We start from the raw sequence: 25,415 nt of genomic DNA, 5'->3' as shown, positions 1-25,415 counted from the left end.
CGGGAGGGTGGAGCACCTTCACCACAGGAGGAGGTAGGGCTTCCGCATCCGCTGGTTCTACTGCGGGTCTGACTCGATGGCCAGGGCTTGGAGTCACACCCCCACCCCCACCCCAGAAGAAGCCGGAAGGAAGCAGGACCCTGACGGTACCACGCCGTCCTGGTGGGACCTGATTGGTGAGGACATCACTCCCTGTGCGTCGGCTTTTCCTTCCGACCAGCCGCAGTTGCAGGCACTGAGCGCGTTGAAACGGGTCCGCGGGGACCGGTCCCCGCACATTGGTTCCGCCCGGAGGTCTCGGCTCAGCGCTGGGCGGTGAGTGCGCCTGCGCGCGGGACGGCCTGGCCCCACCTCCCGAGAGACGCGACACGCGGTGGAAAGGGGAGAAAAGGCCCTGTGTCCGCGAGCGGCCAGGTGCCCGCTGCCCGAGGATGAGGACCACGTGGGACATGCGGCCATGTCCCGTCCCCGGGGAGGCTCGAACTGGGCTGTCTGGGCTGTTGGACACCTGCCCCGCGTCACCCTCGGGGCGAGACCCCCTAGAGGGAGCCCCCGGGACATGGCCGTGTCGGGCGCCGAGGAGCAGGTTCGGGCACCACAGGCCTGAGGACCAGGCCCTGACGGGGCCGTGGGGTGAAGCCGGGGCGGTGGCCGTGGGCCGGAGCCCGGGGCCCGCGGACGTGGGGCCTGTGTCCCGGCAGCGACGGGCACAGGGAGGCCCTTCCCGGACACGAGGGCGCTGCCGCCAGGAGACAGCACGTGGGGCGCAGGCGCGGCTGGGGTCCCCCACCGCCCGGGCGGCCCCCAGCGCCCCCTCTGCGCTTCGCCTCGCAGAGCTGGGCCCACACCCGGTGCCCACGGGCCCGCCCCGCCCGCACCCCGGCCGCCCTGCCCTCCCGGCCGCCCCTGCGGTGGAAGCAGCTCCGGCCCGGAGGGCGCTCCGCGCGGTTGGACCGGCTCCTCGCCGGCCTCGTTCTTCTCCGGGAGGAAGAGGCAGCTGTGGGTTCTCACGGAGGCTGTTGGCAAAACGCTCGTGTAGCCGTCATCGTGGTTCATCTTCACTGGATGCTTCCCCATTGGTTCTTGGAGGGGGAGGGGGGGAGGGAGGGGGAGGGGGGAGAGGGGGTGAGGCCGGCATCCATGTGACCGCGGGCCTGGGCCGAGACCCGAACCCATGACCCTCGGGTCTCACTGCTGAGCACACGGCCAGGGCTGGCCGTCATCTTTATTTCCCTTTCTCCGCACCGACGTTTCGGCGGTGGTGCCACCAAGCCCTGCGCGGCGGTGGGGAGGGGGTGGGGAGGGGCGGGGATGTCCGTGGGGCGTGTTCCGATCGGACAGGGTGTGTCACTGCCATTGGGTTTAGCTGCGGTAACAGAAAAGCCCGTCGCAGCGGGTGTCCCTTACGCACACACAATGGAACACTCCTTCATTGCTAAGACCTGCCTTGCAGTCACGGAAATTGGCTACAAGAGCAGACCTCGGCCCCTCTTTCCCGGTCCACGCTGGCACGACATTTAAAAGCCCGACCGCACAGTCATTTGTACATCTGTCTGTTCACAGCACTGTGACGTAGCAGGCATGGCCTCTGCCGGCAGAGGTTCTGGCTTCTTACGCGCTGCAGCCCGCGCCCCATCATTTAATTGATTAACACAAATAAAGAGAAAACCCTTGCTATCTTTCTCGATCAGGTAGATCTCAACAAGACGGAGGAGGTGATAGCGGCGCTGGAAAGCCTTCACCAGCAGCCCCAGGTCTGGGACTTCCTGCTTTTCCTGCCCAGACTGTACGCACACCCTGTCCCCGTCGACGATGGCCTCTGCGGTGCCACCCACCTTCTCCAGGCTGTCTTGAAGTAAGATACAAAGAAAGTACAACGAATTGTAGGTGTGGGGTGCTTCCTCCTCACTTTTTTAATGGGAAATTTTATATATATCTGAATAATTATTATTTTTAAATCCTCACCCAAGGGTATTTTTTCCATTGATTTTTAGAATAGAATGGAGGGAGTGAGGGAGGGTGAGAGAGAGAGAAACATTGATGTGAGACACATTGGTTACCTCCTGAACGCACCCTGACCAGGGCTGGGAATCAAACCTGCAACCCAGATATGTGCCCTTGACCAAGAATCAAACCTGAGACCCTTCTGTGCATTGGCCGATGCTCTAACCACTTGAGCAACACCAGCCAGGGCTCCGAGTAATTATTGGCTAACTAGAGGCCCAGTGCACAAAATTTGTGCACTCGGTGGGGTCCCTCAGCCTGGCGTGCACGCTCTTTCAGTCCAGGAGCCCTCAGGGGATGTCTGACTGACGGCTTAGGCCCGGGGGGGGGGGTGGGAGCAGGTGGGAGCAGGCCTAAGCCATCAGTCAGACATCCTTAGCACTGCCGCGGAGGCAGGAGAGGATCCCGCCACCACCGCTGCACTCACCAACCATGAGCTCGGCTTCTGGCTGAGCGGCACTTCCCCTGTGCAAGTGCACTGACCACCAGGGGGCAGCTCCTGTGTTGAGCATCTGTCCCTTGGTGGTCACTGTGTGTCACAGTGACCTGTAGTTCCACCTTTTGGTCGATTTGCATATTAGCCTTTAATTATATAGGATTGGACAAGAAAAACTCCAGAGTGATGTCATCCCAAAGCTGGAATTCCTGTGTCTCCGCCTGCCCTCATGTACCTGTGTAAATATTTTACATAAGTGCAGCAATGCTGTTCAGAGCACATTCTCCTTGATTTAAATTTTTTAACCATTGGCATTTCATTTGTTCTTAGAGTCCTCAAGTGAACATTTTAAAAAAATATATTTTATTGATTTTTTACAAAGAGGAAGGAAGAGGGATAGAGAGTTAGAAACATGGAGCAGCTGCCTCCTGTACACCCCTTACTGGGGATGTGCCCGCAACCAAGGTACATGCCCTTGACTGGAATCGAACCTGGGGCCCTTGTGTCCACAGGCCGACGCTCTATCCACTGAGCCAAACCAGTCAGGGCTCAAGTGAACATTTTTATGCCTGCGTAACATTCCCTTTTGGTACCATGCCACCTACCATATGTACTTGGATGTTTGGTTATTTCTGAGTTTTTCACTATTAGAGATATGACACGTATATAAGTTTAACTAATTTGAGCATGGCTTCCCAAGTTGTTATGAAGGCGTATTTGTCAGTGTAGGAAGAAGGAACGTATTTTGACAATTGTTGGTTTGACTTGTCACTTACACATTTGCACACCTGGAGTGCTTCCCCGGCACGACCGGTTTTCAGTGGCATCTCCTGTAACCTGGGCTCCGCCGTGTGCAGGATGCCATGCGAGATCTTCCTCACAAGAAGCTGCAGGGAAAAACCTCTCTGGAGCACAACTTACATCTTTTTGGTCTCGTGTTGCTAAAATTCAGATATTTTCCCATGTCAGTTGAATGGATTTTCAAATTTACACGTTCAAGCATAATTAGTTATGAAATAAAATACTGATATATAAAAACAACGTTAACACTACAAGCATGTGGACTCCCTGAGGCCGGTGTGTGTGAAGCGGTTTGATAAACACGATCGCTGACCGCTCAGATCCGGAGGTTAAGACGGCGTCCCAGGGGGCGCCCTCCAGACGTGAGCTGAGCACCTGCCCTGGAGGCAGCCGGGCTGATGCTCACCTGCCTTCTGCGATGACAGCGCTTCACACCCTGGCTGCCCTGCTGAGCGCTGGAAAGTGTCAGAGACTCGGGTTCTGTCCCAGGCAGAGCGGGAGGTGGCCCGGGTGCCAAGTGTTCATGAGAGGGACTGGGCTGTTCTGTGGAGTCCCGAGTCCAGGGCGTTGTGGCCACATTGAAAGCCACCACGGATGCTGCATGTGGATGGCCTGGCGCAGCTGCAGGGGCTGGCACAGTGGCTGGGGCGGAGGAGTGGAGTCCATGCCCTGTGCCAGCGACCAGCTCACGCTGCTTTGCTTTTGTTTGGTTCCAGTTCCTTAGCGTCTCTGGAAGATCTAGATTGGCTGCCACTCAACCCTGCTACCTCCAGGGTTTCCAAAACGCTGCTGAAGGTGACCATTTCCGCGCTGACGTTCCTGCAGGAACATGGAGTGGCAGCCGCAGGTGCGGGTGGGTACCTAAGCTGTTACGGTATTTCAAGTGGTTCACTTGTTAAATTTATTGACAACCAACGGAGCTCAAGTGCTGTTCAAATCACTTAAAATATAAAGGCAACAAGAACAGCTGTTTCTTTAAGAAAAGGAGCAGTAGACTGGGAATTGGCGCCTCTGACCTGCACAGGGAGAGCTTACACGGAGACTTCTGTGCTCCTTCCCGGTGTCCCGCCCGTGGAGCCGCCTCGCACGACCCCCTCCAGACCCAGGCCCCCAGCTCTTCCCGCTGCCGGTGGCTCAGTGGAGGGAGGACCCGCAGACAGGAAGGGTGTCCGCTGGCCCTGCCGGAGGGAAGCCAGGCCGCCAGTGTTTACCTCGCTCTCCTGTGGGCTCATCCCAGCAGGAGCCACGGGTTCTTAATGCTCAGCACAGAGCCCAGCGGAGTGGGGGACACGCAGACCCCCTCGCGGAACCCTTCCGCCACCTCCGTTAACAAATGCGTTGTCATTAGGAAGCTCAGGTTCTGTGCGTCATCCAAATTACACGATCCATTTACCTTACAATTGGAAATATAATTACAGTTAAGAATGTAATTAAAATTAGTGACGTGCTGTTAACTTCCAGTGAGTGAGAGCTAAGAACGGTCACAGAACAGCTTCCAGAGGCAGCTGCAGATTGTCTCCATTCATTGTGTCTCCAGAGACGAGCAGAGGACAGCGCGCGAGGGGAGGGGAAGGCCCTCAGTGGCTCTGGCTCGGGGCCGGCCGTGCTCTGTTCGGGATTGTTCATCCGCGTGCTCTGAGCTGTCATTAGCCCCGACTTCCAGAGCCCAAGTTGTCGTTCTGATGTCAGACCGATTGGACGGTGTTCCACCCGCTCCTGGGCTGCTGTGACTACTTCCCTTTCTTTCCCGAATTCTGTGATCGTTGTAACTTGGATGATGCACAGAACCTTAGAGATCCGCAGTCATTCCCGCCGGGAGCGGGCGCCCTCCCCACGCGGCCGCACCAGGGCCAGCCTGGGTTTGCTTCTCCTTGACTGACCCAATAGCATTGGGTGGCCCTTTGCTTTCCCTTTGAAAGTGAAGCGCTGTTCTCTGAACAGTGCTGAGGAAGCGACCTGTCCCCCCTGCTGCCTTGCAGAGCCGGGGCGCGGCCTGTCCCTGCGCGGCCTGCTGCGGGCCCCCCAGGAGGTGCAGGCGGACCTGCAGGCCCGGCTTGGATTTGACGACCTCCACGCGGAGCACATCCTGAATTACTCGGCTGAACTGGACGAGGTGCGCACGCTCCCCGCTCTCGCGCTTGGCTTTCTCCTTGAGAGACTGGGAATCAATCGCGTGGGCAGGCTGGGCGGCGCAGGGACATTTTAAGCGACACTTTGTCAACCTGTTACTTCCTCAGTCAAGCCAATGTCAGCCTTTCCTTTAGCGAGATTGCGGTGATATTTCTAGAAGAGAAACGCTGTAGAAAAAGAAAGCTTGACTTCTAAGTGCTGTTCATGTCGCTGCCAGATTCCCACAGACCGTTGGCTGGAGCGGGTGGTGTGCTCAGCCTTGTCCCGAGCCTCCAAGGACAAAGCTGACGGGGAGGGTCCCCCTGGAGACTGTCACGCCAGCTGGTCAGCAGCCAAAGCCTACCTGGTCCACGCGGTCAGTTGGCTGCAGGTCTGCAAACAGGTGCTGTGCCCATCGAAGCCCCCGTGTGCGTGTGAGGGTTGAAGTGCGTCACCTCTGCCCACTCCTCCCACATCTTCCTTCTTCCTCTGGTTGGTGTTTGAGTTTGTTGCGGTGGGAACACTTCACAGAGCGCTACCCCCCCCCCCCCCACAGCAGTACTGACTGCGGGCGCAGCACCGGGCAGCAGGTCTACAGTTATTCCCCCTGTCCGTTCACACCCCCACCTCTTCAGTGTCCCTTGTGTGCTTCCAGGAAAGGCCCTGGGCCCTATGTCCTGGCCTCCTGTGCCCTCCTCCCTGCGCCCCACGGCCTGGGCTCGCTGCCCTCAGCACAGATGTCCCCGGGAAGTCTGTGTTGGGCTTCATGTGCACGGCAGCTGCAAGGACCATCACAGCCCCCACCACACACCTTCCTCCAAGGACACACATCTTCAGCTTCCCTTCCTAATGTGTGTCAGTAACGTAGAGAAGACATTTTAAAGCTGCGGATGGGATTGTCCACTTGGTGGCACTAAGTTTGTCTGGCAGTAAAGTGATCAGGGGACAGAGCCACCTGCCCAGTGTCGGCGTGGTCAGGTGGATGCCTTGCTCAGCCGTTATCCGGGTCCCTGACTGCTGGGTTGTCAGGGTCACCCCTCCCCCCAACAGAGCCTTGTCACGTGCTCCCTGCCTTCCATGACTGCATGTGAACGATCTGTTTTGATGTCGTGTGGAGCCACCGTTCTGATTGCTGTGAGCTTCATCATCCCCAAGTCTGTGACGTCCAGGGGCCTTTGTGACTGGGTGTTAATTATGACCTCATTTTAAAGACAACTGTATTTATACCGTTTTAAACACGTCCGCTTAGTTTGGGAGCATGTTTCACTTGTTTAGAAATGTACCTACTGCTTTCTCTTCTGGGAATGGGAGTGGGGAGGAAGGAGAAATGGGGCTGATGAAAGTGTCGCACCCATCCATTGTTGCAGTTTGTAGTCTTTAATGTCCGAGACATTCAGCCACAATGCAGCTGTGGCCAATCCTTTCAGTCTCCGGACCTTGTAAAATGGGCCGTCTGTCACCTCGATGGCCTGTGGCTGTCTCTTGACCAGCCGTTGCCCCTCAGTCACTGTTGTTGCAGTCGCCCCTGTTTCTGACCGCAGGTGCTCCATCGGTGGCGGGAGGGCGGCCGAGGCCTGGTGGCGCTCAGGAGCCTGCTGGAGCGAGACCGCTCCCTGCAAGAGGTGGCGGGCGCTTTGCAGGCTGGGCTGCTCCTGCTGACGGGCAGCGCGACAACGGATGGCCCCGGCAGCCACGCTCCGCCAAACGCGTAAGACACACTTCCCGTTTCAGGGTTTCTTAGCCCAGAGCACACTGAGGGTTAAAGGGTGAAACTGTTAGAAACGAATTCTTGCAACTGCTGGATCCTGAATCCCAGTCTAGTGAGCCTGTACAACGAGGCCACCTGGTGGGCAGGGTGTTTGAGAAGGGCCAGCATTTTGGATGTTAGGTTTTACGTTGTTGACGTCTGTTTAAAGATGAACAATAACATTTGTTTCCTATTTAATGAATTTCTCCTTTATCTTTATTAGCCCTTTCTACTAAATTTAGTTTCATCTTTTTCCAGCTTCTTGGTTTTCAGGTTTTCTTTCTTTGTAACAGATGCTAGGGCCACCCCCTCTCCTCACAGAGCTCTGGTACATTCCACACAGTTGGATGAGCAGGGCTCTGTCATCAATTTCTAATATTTCCAGTTCAAAATCTCCTCATATTTATTGTGAGTTCTTCTGACTCACAGTTATTTAGAAGCAGATCGCTTAATTTCCATGGACATGTGGGGGCTTTTCAAGTTACTTTTAAAGATTGATTTCTAGTTTCGTTTTAGTGAGAGGACATACTCTGGATGTTTTAGACTCGAATTTGGTGAGATGAACTTTATGCTCACACAATCGATTTCGGTAAATATATGTGCTCTTCCAAAGAACATGACTTCCGTTGTCGGGTACCGGGGTTTATGCATATTAATTAGGTTAAGTATGTTCCTTGTTCGGTCCAAGTTGCCCCCAGCTTACCTGTTTCCATCTGTCTGTCCTTCATCTCGGCCAGAGGGGAAGTTGAGTCAGAAGGATTCCGAGTCCTCCTTTGTTAGGTTTCCAACAGAATCAAGGAACCACTGTGGCCTTTCCTAGACCTGACGTTCCACCCTCCTGAAGTCACCATGCTTTTGTCCTGGTGGGGTGTGAGGGACGCGGTGGGACAGAGCTTGGCATTAGAGCAGGGCTCACAAACTTGGAGTGGATCAGACCTCTCTGTGAAGTTTGCCGTCATATGCAAGTCTGGACCTGCCGCAGAAACGCTGACTCGCCGTGTGCAGGGCCCAGGTTTCTGTAGCTGAACGGGTTCTACAGTTGGTTCGGAGCACACCTGCACCTCTAGGCCTGGACTCCCACTCCCGGGAGGAGGAGGAGGATGGGAAGGAGAACCAGTGCCTTGCCTTACTCTCCTGAAAGTCTCAAATGTTTAATAGCCCGAGAGAGACGGCAACAACCACGGCGTCTGTATGCGCTCCATGGCACGTTCAGGGTTGTGCTTGTGCTTGTAGCAGCCGGCACGGTACCTTCCTGATAGAGGCCAGATGGTGGTGGTAAATGAGTCGGTAGAAGGACAGGAAGCCACCAATGTAAGACAGCGGAGCTGGAGGTGACTGGGAGGTGGACATCTCGCAGGGAGGGAGAACACGGGGCCACGTGCCTTCCCGTTCCTGCCCTCTTTGAAATGTTTCTTTTCCCACGAATGGAAATGATGATGTACCTCAGAAGGCTGTGGAGGGATGACTGGGATTGTGGCTGTGGCTGTGGCTGTGGCTGTACAAATTGTGAAGGGACACAAAGACCGAGGGGCCACATTCCACTCATGGCACTGGCTCTATACCAAGGGCTCCTCATGCACAGCCGCCCCCTCCCACCCCGCGACGCACGGACCCCAGCGCTGTCAGCCCCGATGACGCGCCCCGTGCGTGTGCAGACGCTTCTCGGAGGGCCGGGCCGATGAAGGTGTGGGTCCCTGGCTGGAGCTTTTTTGTTCCAATGGGGATGTTTTCCGTGTTCCGTGGGCCAGAGCAGCCACTCTCTGTCCTGCAAACAACAGGCTCGATTGAGCCCATGTTTTCTCTGCTCCGGGACCCCAGGTGTTAGAGAGCAGCACCGCTCAGTCCTGTGTTTGATCGTCCTGTGTCTCCTGGGCCCAAGTCACACGGCAGGATTAGACTTAAAGAAGTTGAGAAAGGTTCACCCTTTAAGCCATTAATAGCCAAATCTCTTATCTACAATTCTGAAACCTAACGAGTCTGTTGGCCCTCCACACATGGTCTGAGTCCATTCCTGGGTTTCTCAGTGACACGTGTCACTGGGTTGGGAAGGGGCTGCCCCAGCCCCTGTGCGTGAGGGGGCATTGTCACTCATCTGATAGGTGCGCCATGTTTTCTTCCTGATGTCTGAGACACACGGGGCCCAGGGCTTCCCACATGGGCTTGTCGCTCCTGCGTCAGGACTTCGGTTCACAAGTGTGGGCCTGTCCTGACTCCTCAGCTGCTACTGTGGCAGAACTCTTGTTTTAAAGGTGTGTATTTTAAAAATAAACACTTAGAGGAAAAGTACCCCATGAGGTTGTAATGGTGGGAGGTTCAGGAATTGCTTTCCAGAACAGGGACCCAACACTGGTCCTCAGAGCACCGGACAGCGTCTGACTCACGCTGCCCTGGGGACAATCCCTGCAGCCAAGACATTGGGATGTGATGAGGAATCGCACCCTAAGGTTCTTCTGCATAAATAAGCAGCAGACCTGTCTCTAACAGCCATACGGAGGAAAATGGGCTATTTCGGTGCAGCAAGCAGGTTTTTAGCTAAATACGGGCAGCTGCATTGCGGAGTTCTAAACACGTTCAGATGCTCAAATTCATATAATTCCTACTGGGAAAACACACTGTCTAGTAAATATTTCATTTATCTTTAACAATAAATCTGATTATTATCTTGAAAATTTGTAGGTTGACTTTATCTTTCTTTTTTTCTGATACCAATACAGTTCTGTTAATATTGTAGGGTCTTAAATGCCACAAAGGAACATCTCATGAAGGAAAAGAAGTTGGATGCCCTTGAGGATGAGCAAATGAACTTTCTTTTGTCCTTCGTGGAATTTTTGGAGAAATTGTTGTTGCCTAACCCTTTTGACTCATCCAGCGGTCCCACTGAGACTCTTCTAAATGCAAGTCACTCCTGGATAAATCACTTAAAGAATTTAGGAAGAGAGCCATCTGGTTTTGATGCTCAGAAACTTTTGGAATTTGGCAAAGAGGCGATTGAAAAAATGCACACTCTTAAAAAGAAGGAATCAAGCTATATTTTGAGATTTATGGAAATAGTACTTTCTGAAATTAACCCCAAGCTCCTGGAATTGTGGACGTACGGCATTTCCAAAGGAAAGAGAATTAAATTCGAAAACTTGTCTACACTTTCAAATTTTTCTGTTCTAGAAAATGAGAGGATTCTTAGTAAAAGCTTTAATTTTTCCAAGTTGTTTCACTCGGATTGGCCTGACTCACCAGCTGTGGGAATAGATTTTGTTCATCTAAGTGAATCTGTAATCCACAGTCTCTATGAACTTGGGTTCCTGAGGCAGGAGCAAGTCTCGGAGGCTCTGGACACTGTCTATGCTGTGAGGAATGCATCTGCTCTTTTCTCGGCCCTTTCTGAACCGCAAAGACAAGAAGTTGATAACATTTTGACTCATATCTATTTAAATGTCTTTAAGGACCCAGGTTCAGCTTTTCTTCTGCAGGTTTATTCTTCATTTCACCAATACACTGACAAATTATTGGGCATCCAGAGGAGAGAGTCTTTGCTCTCTTTCCTGACTCAAACCTCGAAGCACATTTTTGAGATTATGAAGCAATTTAATTTTCAAAATATCAGCAAAGCATTTGCATTTTTATATGAGACAACAGAACTTCTTGGGGGAATTTCTGAAGTATCTTATTGTCAGCAATTGCTTTCAGTTTTCAACTTTTTGGAGCTTCAAGCCCAGTCCCTGTTGTCCGCAGAGCACCCAGAGTTGGAAGTGATCCACGCTACTTTGACCGGCCTCAAACAGCTGCTCATGGGGGATGAGGATTTTCGTATTTCTTTATTTCAGTATGTGGACCAGCTCTTCAACAGTTCAGTAGGAACCCTGTTGGGTAATGAATGCTTTGCTTTGAATAATAAAATCACTTCTTCTATGAGTTACTCAGTAGATGGAGGGCCTCCACTTACTCTTCTGTGGGCACAGATTCATTCAAACCTCCCCGCAGATGGCAGTGTGTTCAGTGAGCGGATGGCTGTTCACTGTTCCATTTCGTGGCTTCAGGCGTGGGCTGAAATCTGGGGAAGCACAGCTCAGATGTTGGAGCTGGATGTGAATGCTTTCACTCCTCTTCATATCGCGCTTACCCAGCTTTTGGGTGAACTGGAAAGTGATGTGAAAATTTCTAAAAGCTGCCAGGGAATATTTCCCATTCATCGCCCTGCTACACTCATATTAAACCTGCTGAAAAACATGACTCAAGGTGGCGGCTTCCATGACCGGGACGATTTTCGGGATCTCAGGGCCCTCTGGGGAGCAGTACGTGAGGCATTGGTTAGAGTCAAGTTGCTCCACCCGGACCAGGTGGAGAAATCCCTTTCCACCCTGGACACCGCCCTGAGTCAGCTGCAGGCATTTCCGCTCAACACAAGAGCAGGCAGGGAGTTTTTGTATTCTGTGCTCAATGTGTTCGCTGCGGTAAGCAGTACCTCAGGCTACAGAGGCGGACATACACACCTGGTCAATCACTTCCTTTTAAATGACCTCACGGATTATGAAGTAAACTCTGGAAGCCTCATCACTGACCTGAGAGAAACAGTACTGTTTCTTAGAAATGTGTCACATGACCACACTGCATTGTCCTGTGCTGACAGTTTCCAAAACATGATTGCGTTTATTTTGGAAGATGGCTTATTGCATGTAAATACTTCACAGAGGGCGGTACGTGTTCTGGCCATGCTAAATTCCTTCTTTTCCTCCGAGGACATCGTGAGTAGACTGAAAGGATGCGTTGAGTGGGTGGACATCTTCAATCATTCGTATGTGGCCTATAACCCTAGTTTTTCACAAGGCCCTCTTCAGGGTGTTTTGAAGCATTTCAGTGATGTGGAAAATAAAATTAATTCTACATTGACACTTGTTACTTGGCTGTTGAATACAGTGGAATCTGGTTGTTCGTTGAATAAGTCAAATGTAAATTGTATGGCTATTTACTTAAGAAATGTAACTGACTTCCTAAATGTTATACTTACAGCAGTATTTGAAAAAGAAAAGGCACCAAAGTTGGAGATTTTATTAACTCTTTTAAATAATTCCACAAACCAAGTAAGTATGCTTATCAACAACTTAACAAGAGACTTTGAATTTGCATCTCAATCCAACTGGAAACATTTTACTGAATTAATTCTAAGACCTATAGAAATGTCAGAAGAAATTCCTAGCCGATTTCAAAATACTTGGCTCCATTTAGTAGATCTGGGGAAAGAAATTCAAGAACTTGTGAAAGATATTTTCCCTAACATTCTGGAAAATAACTTCTCTTCTAAAGCTGAAAAGTTCTTAAATATATTTACTGCCAGTCCAAAGGAAAAGGATATGCATCGTTTAGGTAATTCACTTTTTCATTTAGCAAGTTACCTTGTCTTCAACTTATCAGATGATCTCCAAAATTCACCCCAAATAATTCCACGTGAAATAATGAGAGCTGTGGGTCTTGGTATTCAATTGATTAGGGATATGTTCAACTCCCTAATGCCCCCAGTCCATCACAATATTCCAGAAGATCCAGGTAATAATGAAGTTTTAAAGAAGATAGCTTCTTTCCTGCTCACCCTAAAGAAGACCGACATAGACCTTCTGGTAGACCAACTTGAACAAGTTGGTGAAAGCCTAATGGATTTTATAAAGAATATCAGTAGACCAGGTACTGACAGTTTGGGGGTCAAGTTGCTTGTTGGCTTGATGGAGAAGTTTGTAGACAGCTCCCATTCTTGGAACGTCAATCATCTGCTGAGGCTGTCACGCCTGTTCCCCAGAGAGGACGTGGATGCTGTGGTGGATCTGTACTATGCCCTCCCTCACGCCGTGAGGCTCCTGCAGAGAGTGGTGGACAAGAACGTCACCAAAGCCCTCAAGGATGTCTACGACTTCACAGTCCTTCATGGCGTAGGCATTTCTCATGTCGCCAAGGAAGACTTTATGTTTGTGATGAAAACTCTCCTGGACACCATTGAATTAGTATCGGACAAGCCAGGGGTTCTTGCCCAGGTTGTAACTTGCCTTCCTGTGGTTTGGTGCCGGAATTACACAATATCTGGATTTCAGCAGGATCCAGAATTAGAAGCCTGTAATGGCCGCTTTTACAGCAAAGTGGCTAGTATACTTGACCACCTCCACCTGTCTCCCCCGGGTGAAGTTTCACAATGTTCAAATAAAAGCTCACGGATGGAAATAACTAAGAAAATGGTCTGCGTAATTCATGAGCTAGTGAACTGGAGCTCCATTCTTCTAGAGCTGTCTGAAGTCTTCCACGTGAAAACCTCGCTTGTGAAAACTGTGCAAGAATTTAGGCGTAAGGTGTTTCCATTTGTCCTATCTGGAAATCAGAGCAAGGGTAGCACCTCTGGACTCTGTCCTCCTGGCCCCTTGAAGCAAGTTGCTTTACAAATCATAGAAAAGTTTAGAAACGTCAGTTTTACAAAAGCTACATCAGATGAAAACATTCTTGATAACTTAGCTCTTTTAAACAGGATCCTTAACAATGAAGGCGCAGAGGCGTCTCTCAGGAACCTTCCCTTACGTTTGAGAAGGGTGATAAATTCACTTTCTGGGGATGAGAGCCTAGGAAATAGTACTCGCTCTGTAGTCTCTCTATTCATGACATTTTTGAATTCAAACCTTCTAGGAAGGCATTTCGAAGCACTGTCAAGTTTTATTAAAAAGAGTAAAACAGCTTACAAGTTTGAAGATCTGTGGCTTGAGTCTGAACAAGCCATGAAAGAGCCAAACCTCAATTTCAAGAGAAGAACCCTGTTCTCTAAAATAAATGAAGAGATTCCAATGATTAACTCAGTGGCTCTTCAGAAAATGACCGAGCAACTTGTCCACATTTTGGAAAGCCTGAATTCATCATCGTTGCCTTCATCAGAAACGACTGGAGGTTTTCCATCCGTCACAAAAAACTGGCTTCGTAAACATGCAAGTGAAGAACACTCCAGAATAATACAAATACTATTCCTCCTTCTGGTCAGTGAGAGTTCAACATTGACTAAAGATATTAATACCTTTTCGGATTATCTCAAAAACATTTCCAGAGGAGGTGATTCTCCCGTTGACCTTCTTGCTCAACTGGTCAACCAAGAACAGTCAACCAATTTCTCAGTTGCTAGGTTGCTTTTGAAAAGCTTCCTAATTAATTCAGTCAATAACTTAGCTGCGGGCTCTCGACAAGCAGCCTGGAACTTAAGTGACACTGACCTTCAGATCCTGAATCTCATTAACCTCACCGTGAACCAGACACCGTTAGAAAAGGGTGAGAGGGTACTTCTCCCTCCAGGAGGCATGGTGGAGTCCATGGGACAGCTTTTGAAAACATTCTTCACCTTTTTAGAGAAGGAAAATTCTGAGAATAAAACATCTCTTTTGCCAAAAGACCTCCACGACATTGTTGCAGAGATGAGGTGAGTCTGCTTCTGTGCAGTACATGTCGTTACACGTTCAACCCACTTTACCTCCCGCGGCGCACCTGCCACGAGCAGCACTGTGCCTGGCCCTGTGAAAGCTCTTTGAAGTGAATTGTGGCCTAGAGAACATCTTACTGAAACGTCAGGGTAAAGTAACTGATGACTGTTGTTTAACTACTAAACATACATAGAAACTGCTTAGCCCCTGGCAATTAGTCACTTACTCTACTTTCTTGTCTTTTTTGATTATGAATATAATTATGAAATTCTGTTATATGAAATTAAAATTAGTTTTTAAATACTTACGCATATAAATCATGGTCATAATTCAAATTATTGTAATAACTGTCTAATCGCAACTGAGGAGTTTAAATATTTTCAGTTTATGTACTGTGATGTTTATATTTGGGAATTGACAAAATTCAGAAATTTTAAAACGAACAGTCACATGTTTTTCCCATATACCCTTTTCCATCCCTTTGAAGCTTGCCAACAAGCTTTATTTTGTTTGGAACAAATATTAACTTTCATTGGCGGTGTATTTTAGCATCAGCAACCAGTCAGTATTATCCCCCCGTAATGCTCGTATAAAACAAAAATAATAACTGTATGTTTTAATCTTTCCATTGCTAAACATGAAATAAAAAAATATATATTTACAGCTTTGTCCCAAAGGATAAAGTTTTAGAAATTCTGAAAGTGGACCAATTTCTTACCTTCATGAAAGAAGAGAAATTGATGAGCATTTTTCCAAGGTTAAAGGAGACTGTATGCCACCTAATCAAAGGGTGGCTCGTGTCAGACCACACAGACTTTTATTTTGGTAATCACCGGGGATGGAAGTTCCTGCGGGATTTATTTAATGCTCTTCTAAGTAAAACTTCTGTGAGAAATAGGACTGAAAATAATTTGGAGTTTCTTACCCAGGTAAGTCAGTTTTTCCACATGAATAGTTCTGCCAACCTCTCCCAGCTCCGCCACCAGCTCCAGGCAGCTCTTCACCGCATGCGAGAAGCCTCAGTAGAGATGGCAACTGTTACGGATTCTCTTTTAAACTCTCCCAACCAGGACCTCCGTGCCGCGTGTCCTTCCCTCCGAGAGGCTCTATTTGCTAACCTGACTGATCTGCTTTCCTTCACAAACCACTCATTCCCTCTGAGAAACAGAGCAACATTAGAAACTACTAAGAGCTTTCTTGGTGTTACCTCAAGAGCTGGTGGAGGACGCCCCGTCCCGGAACGCCTCCCGGAAATGCCTGGTGCTCTAGGCGTGCTGGTGAGCGCAGGTGTGGAAATGAGGGACCTGGCCGCGTCTGTGAACTCCACTGTGGCGTTGCTCCAGCTCGCCAAGAAAGTTTCCTGGAAGGTGGCCGCTGCGTTGGAAACTCATCCTGTCTCGGGTACCAACGACACCATGAAACTCTTTGATTCTCTGTATTCCATTTTGCAACAGAATGTTGGAAATGTTGTGAATGAAATAACTGCTTTGAAAAAAGTGGATCAGTTAGTATTTGAAAATATAAATGACTTGTTGGTCCCATTTCTGGACTTGGCCTTTGGGATGATCGGGATCAAACCTAATATTTCCCAAGACTCTGGTATTTTCAATATGTCATCTAGCATATTGTCCTATGCCAACCAGTCCAGGGACTTCTCTGATATTTCAGAAGAAATTGCAGAATTTTTAACTTCTGGGGAAATCAGTTTGGGAGACATGGAGCATCTTCTGGTAGCAATTAACAATGGAACTCAAGTATTTTCTATGGATTCTGTCAACGTATGGGAAGAAATCCTAGATTGCTTAATTTCTATAAATCACATCACCAACCAGACAGACTTCCTACGTCCGAATCCCGTTTCCACACGTGGTTTCCCTTGGGATGCTCACGCAGTGGCCCTGGTTTTGGATGAAATGCGGTCACGAGACAGCACAGACATGGGGCCCCTCTTGGGAATGGTGGCTGACCTGGCCGTCGCTCTGTGGGGTCCCTTAGAGAAGGATGCCTTGAATGTTTCTCAGCTGTGGCTGACGTGGGCTCAGCATGCAGACGCCCTTTTGAAAGCCGTGGGGACGGCCGTGGAGGTCGCCCGTGGAGGCGCCGGGAGTGGAGCCTGGGCTCTCACCTCCTCTCTGGTTCGGGCAGTGACGCCTCGACACCTGGAGGAAGCCGCCCGGAGCGTGCTGAGCGGGGCGGCGCTCCTGCGGAAAGAGCTTCTCTTGAGCAACCCTCAGTGGACCAGTTCTGCAGAAACTGCGCTTCAGCCGGTCCTGGAGCTTTTCCTTAATGCGGCCGCTGGAAAGAGTGTCACGTCAGAGGAAGGGGAGAAGGCCCCGAGGGAGAGGACCGCCTCTCCTGACCTCACACCGGCACCGGCACCGTGTGAGAACTGCGTGAAGGGGCTGATTGCGTGGACGGAGTCCTGGCAGGAAGTCCTGGCAGATGAAAGGTATTTCACACTCACTCGCTGTTTCCTACCACAGCGGCTAAAGCAGGACAGGCAGGGCGTACACTGACCAGGGCCCGTGTCCTCACTGCATCTTCATTATTGTCTGAAGGCAGCTTCCATGGCGCGAGTCAAGTCCAGTCTCTTTCACTGTCTGACTCATTTATTTGCAAATAGAATTTGAATTTATCCACAAATTTTCAAAGGTAAATTATTTTATTTTCAACAGTAAAAACCTCTTAACTCTGTTCACCTATCCCAAGACTTGGTCGATACACAGCCTTTCTGTTCATGTGCTCGAGCAGCCACAGGTCACGCCGTGTCAGGTGAGACGGAGGCCACATGCCTCCCACAGGAAACGCTGCTTCTAGCTGTGACTGCCGGGCCACAGCGAGGGGCCAGGCAGTGGTTGGCTTTCTCCCTCTTTAGATTCAAACCTCACACGACCTGGCTGACCCACTCCAAGCACTGCCCCCGCCCCGGGATGGTAGGTCGGGGAACCCTGCTCTGAGAAGCCTGCACATGTCAGGCTCGGAGTTGTCTGCTGCCTGAGGTTGAAAGGACTTGCTCCCGTGTCTCAGAGATGCACTGGCTGTCCCGGGCCACCCTTTCTTCTTCTTCTTTTTAAAATCCTCACCTGAGGATAAGTTTTTATTGATTTTTTAGAGAGAGAGGGGGAGAGGGGAAGAGAGGGGGGGAGAGAATGAGAGCGAGAGAGAGGCATTTATCGTTGCCTCTGATAAGGGCCCCAACCAGAGATCAAACCCGCAACCTAGGTATGTGCCCTGCCTGGGAATTGAACCTGCAGCCTTTTGGTGCAAGGAGACCCGAGCACTTGTCTCCACAGTGTCAGCTCACAGGACCAGCGCCTCCCTGGGAGCTGGTGGGAACCTGCCCGTCGAAGCCTGTGTGTGATGAGCAAGGTCGCCGGGGCTCTGCAGCCATGCTGTCTGACATCCTGGCCTCGACCTCACTCATTTAGAGGCTGGGACCCTGACACAGGGACCGTGCGTTTTCATGCTCAGAACAACACATCTACTGAGCAAGAATGAAAGTCACCCTCATGGCTGTGCAGAGACTGAATAGTGACTCTTGCTCCCAGGCCCCGATCTTGTAGCACAACTGAAATATAATAATTCAATCTCAGGATTTACCAAAATATATATTACCTGATGGTGATTAGTAAATGGCTCTACACACCGTCATGTTTTTTTTTTTTTTTTTGGCCAGAAAGATAAATTCTTATGTTTGTCCTTCTGTGGCTAAAACATAGTTCAGTAATAACTAGGCTCAGCCCACCTTCTCTTCCAGTTCGTCTATGTTTTCTTGTAGCCGAGAAGTAGACCTTTGTCTCTTGTATCTGAGCAATGCTCGGCTCTCCCGTCTGGCTCCCCTGAGGCTGGCCTACAGAGGTGCCAGGTGGCTTCAGACTCTGTCACTTGCAGGGGCTCATGGCAACTCCGCAGAAACCCGTTTTCGGCAGCTCGCGGATTGCAGCGGCCCGTCCCAGTGCATTTAGTCACAGCACTGAGCTCACGTGGTCCTGGCGTGGCAGCACCAGGCTGAAAGCCGTGCCTGCGGTCGAGCTGGAGGCCCTGGCGGTGTGCGCGGTGCCGGGGCCAGGAGTTTCCACTCGTGTGCTGCCACTTGTTTCCGGGCACAGGGAGGACGCCGTGGCCCACACCTTCACCCTTTAATGGCGTTTCTTTCTCTCCCGAGTGTTGCCAGAATGTGCCAGGATTCCCAGCCGCCCTGGAAGCCCGCAGCAGCCATGGGGACCCTGCAGAGAGCGAGGACGCTGGTTCTGCGTGTGCTGCTCATGCTCACAGGTGGGCCGCTCCATGGGAAGTGCTGCTAACGCCCCAGTCTCCAGGGCTGGCTGTCAGCGAGACGGTGGACACCTCCCTAGTTTCTTTGAGGGTAACATGCAGCCTTCGGAGCTGGGGTGGCTCTCCAGGAGGCCTGCCTCCACCCTTCGCTGGCCGTGGCTTGAGCAGACCTCTGTCAGATGCGATGCCGAGGCGCTCACTAGTGTGTGTACAGCTCCCTCCTCTATCAGAGTCGTGTTTCTTGAAGGCAGCCGCCACGTCGGCACCTGGCGCACAGCCTGTGCCTGGCACAGAGAATGCTCGTTCCTCCCCTCCCCCAGGTGTGCCGAGGGACCCACGCGGTCACCTGGACGCAGGGCCCTCAGTGCTCATGTTTCAGGCTTTCCTACCACTGTCTGACTTCCCCGAGGGCAGGGTCTGCCGCTGACTCCATCCGTCTCCGCCCCCCCACCCCCCCCCGGCACCTGTGCAATGAATGACTAGACCAGGGGTCCTCACACTTTTTAAATGGGGCCAGTTCACTGTCCCTCAGACCGCTGGAGGGCCGGACTATAGTTTAAAAAAAAACTATGAACAAATTCCTGTGCACACTGGACATATCTTATTTTGAAGTACAAAAACAAAACGGGAACAAATACAGTATTTGTATTTGCATGTGGCCCGCGGGCCGTAGTTTGAGGACCCCTGGACTAAATGTTTGGGTTGTAAATGAATTAACTCGTCTACTGAGGTCCTGCTTGCCAAGTCCTTTCCTGCGTACCTCAGTGAGCTCTCCCCTGTGCTGCTGCTGAAGGAAATGCCGGGCTGCCTCCCAGGAAACCCACTGGCCACGGAGGGTCTTGTTTTCTGAGAGGGAGTCTGTTTCCGGGGGGGGAGGGTGTGAGGCCCGGGCAGCACGGTCAGTGCAGGGCCTCAGTGCCCAGGTCCCGGGAGGAGGCTGCGCGGGTCGGGCTTGTTGCTCTTCCGCCCGCTTATGTGGCACCCTGCGCCCAGCCACCTCGGAGGGGTGATGATGCTGACATCTCAGTCAGCTAGTGGGCGGGCAGCGAAGGGAATTTACATTCAATAATACCTGAATTTATGTGCGTTTTGTCATTCTGCGCTGCGGCTGCTAAATTAATATAGCATACTTGAAGTTACATTAGTAACAGAAGTTAATTTTGAATTTTTGCATTTCACAACAAGAAAACTCAAGTATGTCATCCGCAAGCTGCCAGAAAAACACCTGTCGCGCTCCTTTCTGTATCAAACGGCCGCTTCGTTCTGTAGAGCAGGAGGCGGTGACAGGCCCAGAGAAGGTACCGATAGGATTCGGGCCCGAATGGGCCACAGTGGGCATGGCTGCTCCTCCAGCATCCGGGCGCGCAGTCAGCCCAGTGACTTTCCTACTGGAAGTGGAGTAGCTATTAACATGCCACTGAGCTGAGTCTGAAGCAGGAGGAGAGCTGTCATTTCCTCCTGCGGATCGAATACTTGAATTATGTCGGAAATGAGTGCGTGAGAACAGTGACCTGGACAAGAAGTGAGCACAGCCCTGCACAGTCTGGCCCAGCGTGTGCGTGCCGGGGGTCCATGCAGCTGGGATGAGCCCCTGTCGGTCCGCACAGTTGGGGGCAGGAGTGCAAGGCCCTGCGCCGGGGCCGCAGGTGTTCTGAGGCCGGGCCCCGAAAGGCAGGTCGGAGGGGAGGCAGCACGTGCAGGAGGTGCAGGAGGTGCAGGGGACTGGGGAGCTGGAGCTGGGGAGTGAGCTGGGGGGAGGCCCTACATGTGACCTGAGCCTTCGGAGGACCCATAACAGCAGCTCCCTTTAGGGGGAGCCCCAGGCTCAGAGAGGAAGGCGGTGCAGGGGTGAGCTGGGGCAGAGACCCAGTGGGTGCTGTCAGGAGGAGAGATGGCTGTGAGGATGTGAGGTGGGGGGAGATTTTTGGATGTGACCTATGAGTATGCAGGCTGGGTGCCCTAACCTTGATCAGTGTGCCACTGTCCGTCCTTTTGGGACTGAAAGGGCACTGCCATCTCTGCTCAGGGACAGTAGGTGAGAATCTGAACCCTAACCCAAACCCTAACCCCTAAACCCTAGCCCTAGCCCTAAACCCAAGCCCTAACCCTAAGCCCTAACACTAAATCCTAAACCCTAACCCTAACCCTAACCCCAACCCTAACCCTAGCCCTAATCCTAATCCCCTAACCCTGGCCCTAACCCATGATACTGATTTCTGCTGAGTCTGGTTTTGATTTTTTGCTGAGTTAGGTTCTTGATTTTTTTTGACTGAGTCATGGTTTTGAATTTCTGCCAAGTCATGGCTTTGCCTCTTTGCTGAGTCATGGCTTGGAATTTTTGCTGAGTGAGTAATTTGAATGGGAGAGAAGCTAGATATCAGAGAAAATGGAAAGAATGAGTCAAGAAGAGAGAGATCAGAGAAAATAGTGAGAAGTGGGAAATCAAAGAAAATGGGGGGAATGAGGAGAGAAGTGAGAGAGCAGAGAAAATGTAGAGAATGGGGAGAGAAGCAAGATTTCAGAGAAAACGGAGGGAATGAGGAGAGAAGCTCAGAGTGAGTGAGTACCTTGCCCAGCGGGTGCAGGAGAGGGACCACTGTGGGGACATGGCTGAGGGAAACGCATTTCTGTCCATCGGGTAGGCCCAGGAAACTGAGTAACTAGTTACATTTGGAACTGAAAAGCCACAGCTCTCCCCTCATGTTCCAATGTTCATTTTGATGATTTAAGAAATCTCTGAATTTGTATCACTTTGAGTCTTTAAGAAATGACACCGGGAGAGCAGCTCCTTCCGGAGAAAAGGGGTGAGTAATTATTCTCTTTCTCCTCTGGCAGAAAACCCATCCTTGGCCAGGGATGTCCTGTGTGCTGCTCGGAGCTGCCAGCCAGGTGGGATGAGGTGGCTCATTGTGTCTGCCCTGCAGGGGGTCCCTGTGCTGCATGACCTCTACCAGGTTGGTTGTCTTTCATGTTTCAGAGTTTCATGTCCATGGGGTTGGCCCGTGCAGCTTGCTGGTGCTGGGTGTGGGGAGCAGTGAGGGCCCCTGAGCTTGCTGAGGGTGTGCACGGTGGTGGGAGCAGTGTGGGCCCCCCGAGATTGCTGACGGTGTGCACGGTGGTGGGAGCAGTGAGGCCCCCTGAGCTTGCTGACGGTGTGCACGGTGGTGGGAGCAGTGAGGCCCCCTGAGCTTGCTGAGGGTGTGCACGGTGGTGGGAGCAGTGTGGGCCCCCTGAGATTGCTGACGGTATGCACGGTGGTGGGAGCAGTGTGGGCCCCCCGAGATTGCTGACGGTGTGCACGGTGGTGGGAGCAGTGTGGGCCCCCCGAGATTGCTGACGGTGTGCACGGTGGTGGGAGCAGTGTGGGCCCCCCGAGATTGCTGACGGTGTGCACGGTGGTGGGAGCAGTGTGGGCCCCCCGAGATTGCTGACAGTGTGCACGGTGGTGGGAGCAGTGTGGGCCCCCCGAGATTGCTGACGGTGTGCACGGTGGTGGGAGCAGTGTGGGCCCCCCGAGATTGCTGACAGTGTGCACGGTGGTGGGAGCAGTGTGGGCCCCCCGAGATTGCTGACGGTGTGCACGGTGGTGGGAGCAGTGTGGGCCCCCCAAGATTGCTGAGGGTGTGCACGGTGGTGGGAGCAGTGTGGGCCCCCCAAGATTGCTGACGGTGTGCACGGTGGTGGGAGCAGTGTGGGCCCCCCGAGATTGCTGACAGTGTGCACGGTGGTGGGAGCAGTGTGGGCCCCCCGAGATTGCTGACGGTGTGCACGGTGGTGTGGGGAGCAGTGAGGGCCCCCCGAGATTGCTGACGGTGTGCACGGTGGTGGGAGCAGTGTGGGTCCCCCGAGGTTGTTGACGGTGTGCACGGTGGTGTGGGGAGTCAGGGCTGCAGGTAGTTATCACTTGTGAACTGGAGGTGCCTTCCTGTGAGGGGTGTCACGCGGAGCCCCAGGGCCATGCCTTCTTCCAGCCGCGTTCTCGGGACCGCCTGGCTCCTCACTGTTTCTCTCGTTCTGGGAAAATGAGCTGAAACCTCCCAGCACGTGGGCTCAGACCTGACCCCTGACCCAGCTGCGTTCTGGCTCTCGTTGCTGTTCCAGGACCTGGAGAAGGTGTGGTCCGCGCCCGGTCAGCTGGACTGTGAGGGCCTCCGCAGGAACCTCGCCCGCTCCCTGCGGCGCTTCAAGAGCCACCTGGAGAGCGCCGCCGCCCGGGGCTGTGCGTGCCCGCCCGCGTGGGACTGGACCCCGCGGCGCCTGCACACGTATGTCAGTGGGCCCACTGCACCACGGTTTCCTTCAGGTGGGCGCTGCCTTGCCTTTTCCAGTTGCGGATTGCAGGCAGCAGCGTGGGCCGCACCCTTCCCGTGTGCACAGTAACGTGTGTGGTGAGATGGGAGGGCAGCGCTAGCTCTCAGGCTTTGCGGTGGTCGTGGACTTAGATCAGATGCTGAGACCCGACACTACAGTCAGAGGTTCCCACACGACCTCCTCACAGTGGAGTCATTGTTTTATGTTCTCCAAGTGCAAACCGCAGGAGGGGAAATCGGGCACTTGGTATCCTGCTGGAGTGAGGCGTTCTTCCGACTCCTGGTTCCTGAGACATCCCTGTGTTCCACCCACCCCTTCATTTTAGTCCTCACCGGAGGGCACACTGACTGACTTGAGAGAGAGGGGGAGAAGGAGGGTGGGAGACACAGTGGTGTGAGAGTGAAACATCAGTTGGTTGCCTCCCGCATGCACCCTGACTGGGGATGGAACCCACAACTTGGGTATGTGTCCCGACGGGAATCAAACCCACCACCTTTCTGTGCACAGGACGATGCTCCAACTGCCCGAGCCACCCGGCCAGCGCAGTGTGCACCCTTATTCCCCAGACTCATCACGCCCAGCGGGGGGGCCCTGCAGCAAGGATTGGGGCGCAGTGTCACTGAGTGGCCGCCCACACAGAGTGCCAGGAGACATGTCTGCTGGTGGGAGGACTCCGTGGAGATGCCATCTCGTGGTCACTCCCCTCCGGGGGCCAGGCAGGGCTCCCCACCCGGCACCGCCTCTGTCGTGGCGTCTTGTGAAAATCAGCTTTAATTTCTGCCATTTCAGGTTGGCCCAGAGGCTCGAAAAGATTTTGTTTCCTGGGAATTTGATGATGACTTCTCCTAGCAGTTTCACAGGAGCTGTGGGTAAGTATGTGGTTCTTCCAAGTTTGCGGATTAAAAGTGAAGTTCAGTTTCTCACACAAAAATATGATAAAAATAAAACATAAAAGAGAAAAGTCACGCTGTTGTGATTAAGAACAGTTCAGAGCTCGGCTGGCTTGAGGGGTTTGTGGTGAAGGAGGCAGGTCCTCAGATCCTGCTGCCAAACCCACCCTGCTCCCAGGCCACGCGGGGACCCATGGCCCTCACTCTGGCAGTTCACGGGCGCCTGTGGCATTAGTGCCCGGGCCTGGGGCCCCCGGCAGCCCATGACCCTGCTCTGGTGGAAAGCAGCAGATAACTAGATGCATGGAGGGAAGGGAGGCACGTGGTCCTGCTCCCAAGGGAACCTCTTCCCGGAGGAAATCTATAGCGCGCAGGTCTCAGAGAGAGCGGGGAGAGCCGCCGCGCCGGGGCTGCTGGGCTCCGGTGAACCGGTGAACCTGCCGGCTCCGAGGAGCGGGCAGGGCTCAGGGCGCGGTCAGTAAGACCATGTGGTGTTGGTGTGGCTGCGCCTGCGGGAGGAAACGGGCCTCGCCAGGTGTTAGCATCGAACCTCGTTTTCAGTACCAGCCCCGGCATGCGTTACTGTATTGTTTCTCCCGCTGCTGTTTCTCAGATGTGAGAGTGAGAGACCTGATGAAGAACCTCACCGCCTTCACCGAGGAGCTTCGCTCTGCCCACCTCTCAGATGACACCGTCAGCAGTATTTTGGAAGCAGTTATTTCCCGCTCACAGGTACAGTGTGGCCGCTTCCGCCCTCCTCCCACCCTCCCACACTGGGCTGGGCTGCTGTGATCCATGCCACCTGGAGGCAGAGGGAACTGAGGTGCCCTTGTCTGATGCCAACACCTCGGGGCCCTCAGTGTCACAGTGTTGCCTCCCTGGGGTGAGGAAGGATGAACTTGGCGATATACTTACTCCAGGGATTCTAACCCCGACGCACGCCCCACACGCCTCAAACTGTCTGAGTGGGCTGTGGCCTCCTGTAGGGAGAGAGCAGCTGTGCCGTCTGACCGCTAGTGTGGTGGGCTGTGGTGAGGGGCTGGGCCCCGCAGGGTGGCTGAGATGCATGGCAGGGCGACTGAGCTAGGGCGTGGGGACGCACGGAGGGCGGGGCAGGCAGGTGAACCTCATGCTGCTCTGGGAAGCACCTGAGTCTTAGCAGGTATTTCTCGCTGCCCTTCCAGCACTTCGGCCAGTTGAGGGTTTACTTTCCCCGCAGAGAACCTTCCAGAGCAGTCACCATGAAGATGGCTTTCCAGTGAACATTTTTATTGACAATCAGCTGGACCCCAATTTCATGTGTTAAATTTCATGTGGATTCTGGCTAATTGGGGCTAAATGCAAACCGTGGCAGGTAGATCAGTTAATGAAGAATGAATCTGTACTAAGAAAGAAATAGAGAGAAGCTAGGA

At 52.5% G+C, this 25,415-nt stretch overlaps 1 protein-coding gene across 1 annotated transcript in view; it reads left to right on the top strand.

The window, feature by feature from the left end:
* The window catches only part of ABCA13 (ATP binding cassette subfamily A member 13), a 125,818-nt gene that overhangs the window by 22,128 nt on the left and 78,275 nt on the right, over positions 1 to 25,415 (top strand). The window contains exons 6-17 of the mRNA XM_059711290.1: positions 1,692 to 1,855; positions 3,958 to 4,088; positions 5,221 to 5,354; positions 5,589 to 5,753; positions 6,892 to 7,058; positions 9,829 to 14,526; positions 15,192 to 16,976; positions 18,693 to 18,802; positions 21,638 to 21,756; positions 22,904 to 23,067; positions 23,903 to 23,982; positions 24,617 to 24,735. Of these exons, the coding sequence (XP_059567273.1) occupies positions 1,692 to 1,855; positions 3,958 to 4,088; positions 5,221 to 5,354; positions 5,589 to 5,753; positions 6,892 to 7,058; positions 9,829 to 14,526; positions 15,192 to 16,976; positions 18,693 to 18,802; positions 21,638 to 21,756; positions 22,904 to 23,067; positions 23,903 to 23,982; positions 24,617 to 24,735 (7,836 nt within the window). The remainder of the gene's footprint in view (positions 1 to 1,691; positions 1,856 to 3,957; positions 4,089 to 5,220; positions 5,355 to 5,588; positions 5,754 to 6,891; positions 7,059 to 9,828; positions 14,527 to 15,191; positions 16,977 to 18,692; positions 18,803 to 21,637; positions 21,757 to 22,903; positions 23,068 to 23,902; positions 23,983 to 24,616; positions 24,736 to 25,415) is intronic.

Source organism: Myotis daubentonii, chromosome 10, assembly GCF_963259705.1.
Source record: "Myotis daubentonii chromosome 10, mMyoDau2.1, whole genome shotgun sequence".
In the NCBI taxonomy this organism is placed as follows: domain Eukaryota; kingdom Metazoa; phylum Chordata; class Mammalia; order Chiroptera; family Vespertilionidae; genus Myotis; species Myotis daubentonii.
The sequence above is the reverse complement of the archived record's forward strand: the minus strand, read 5'-3'. Positions and strand labels throughout refer to the sequence as shown.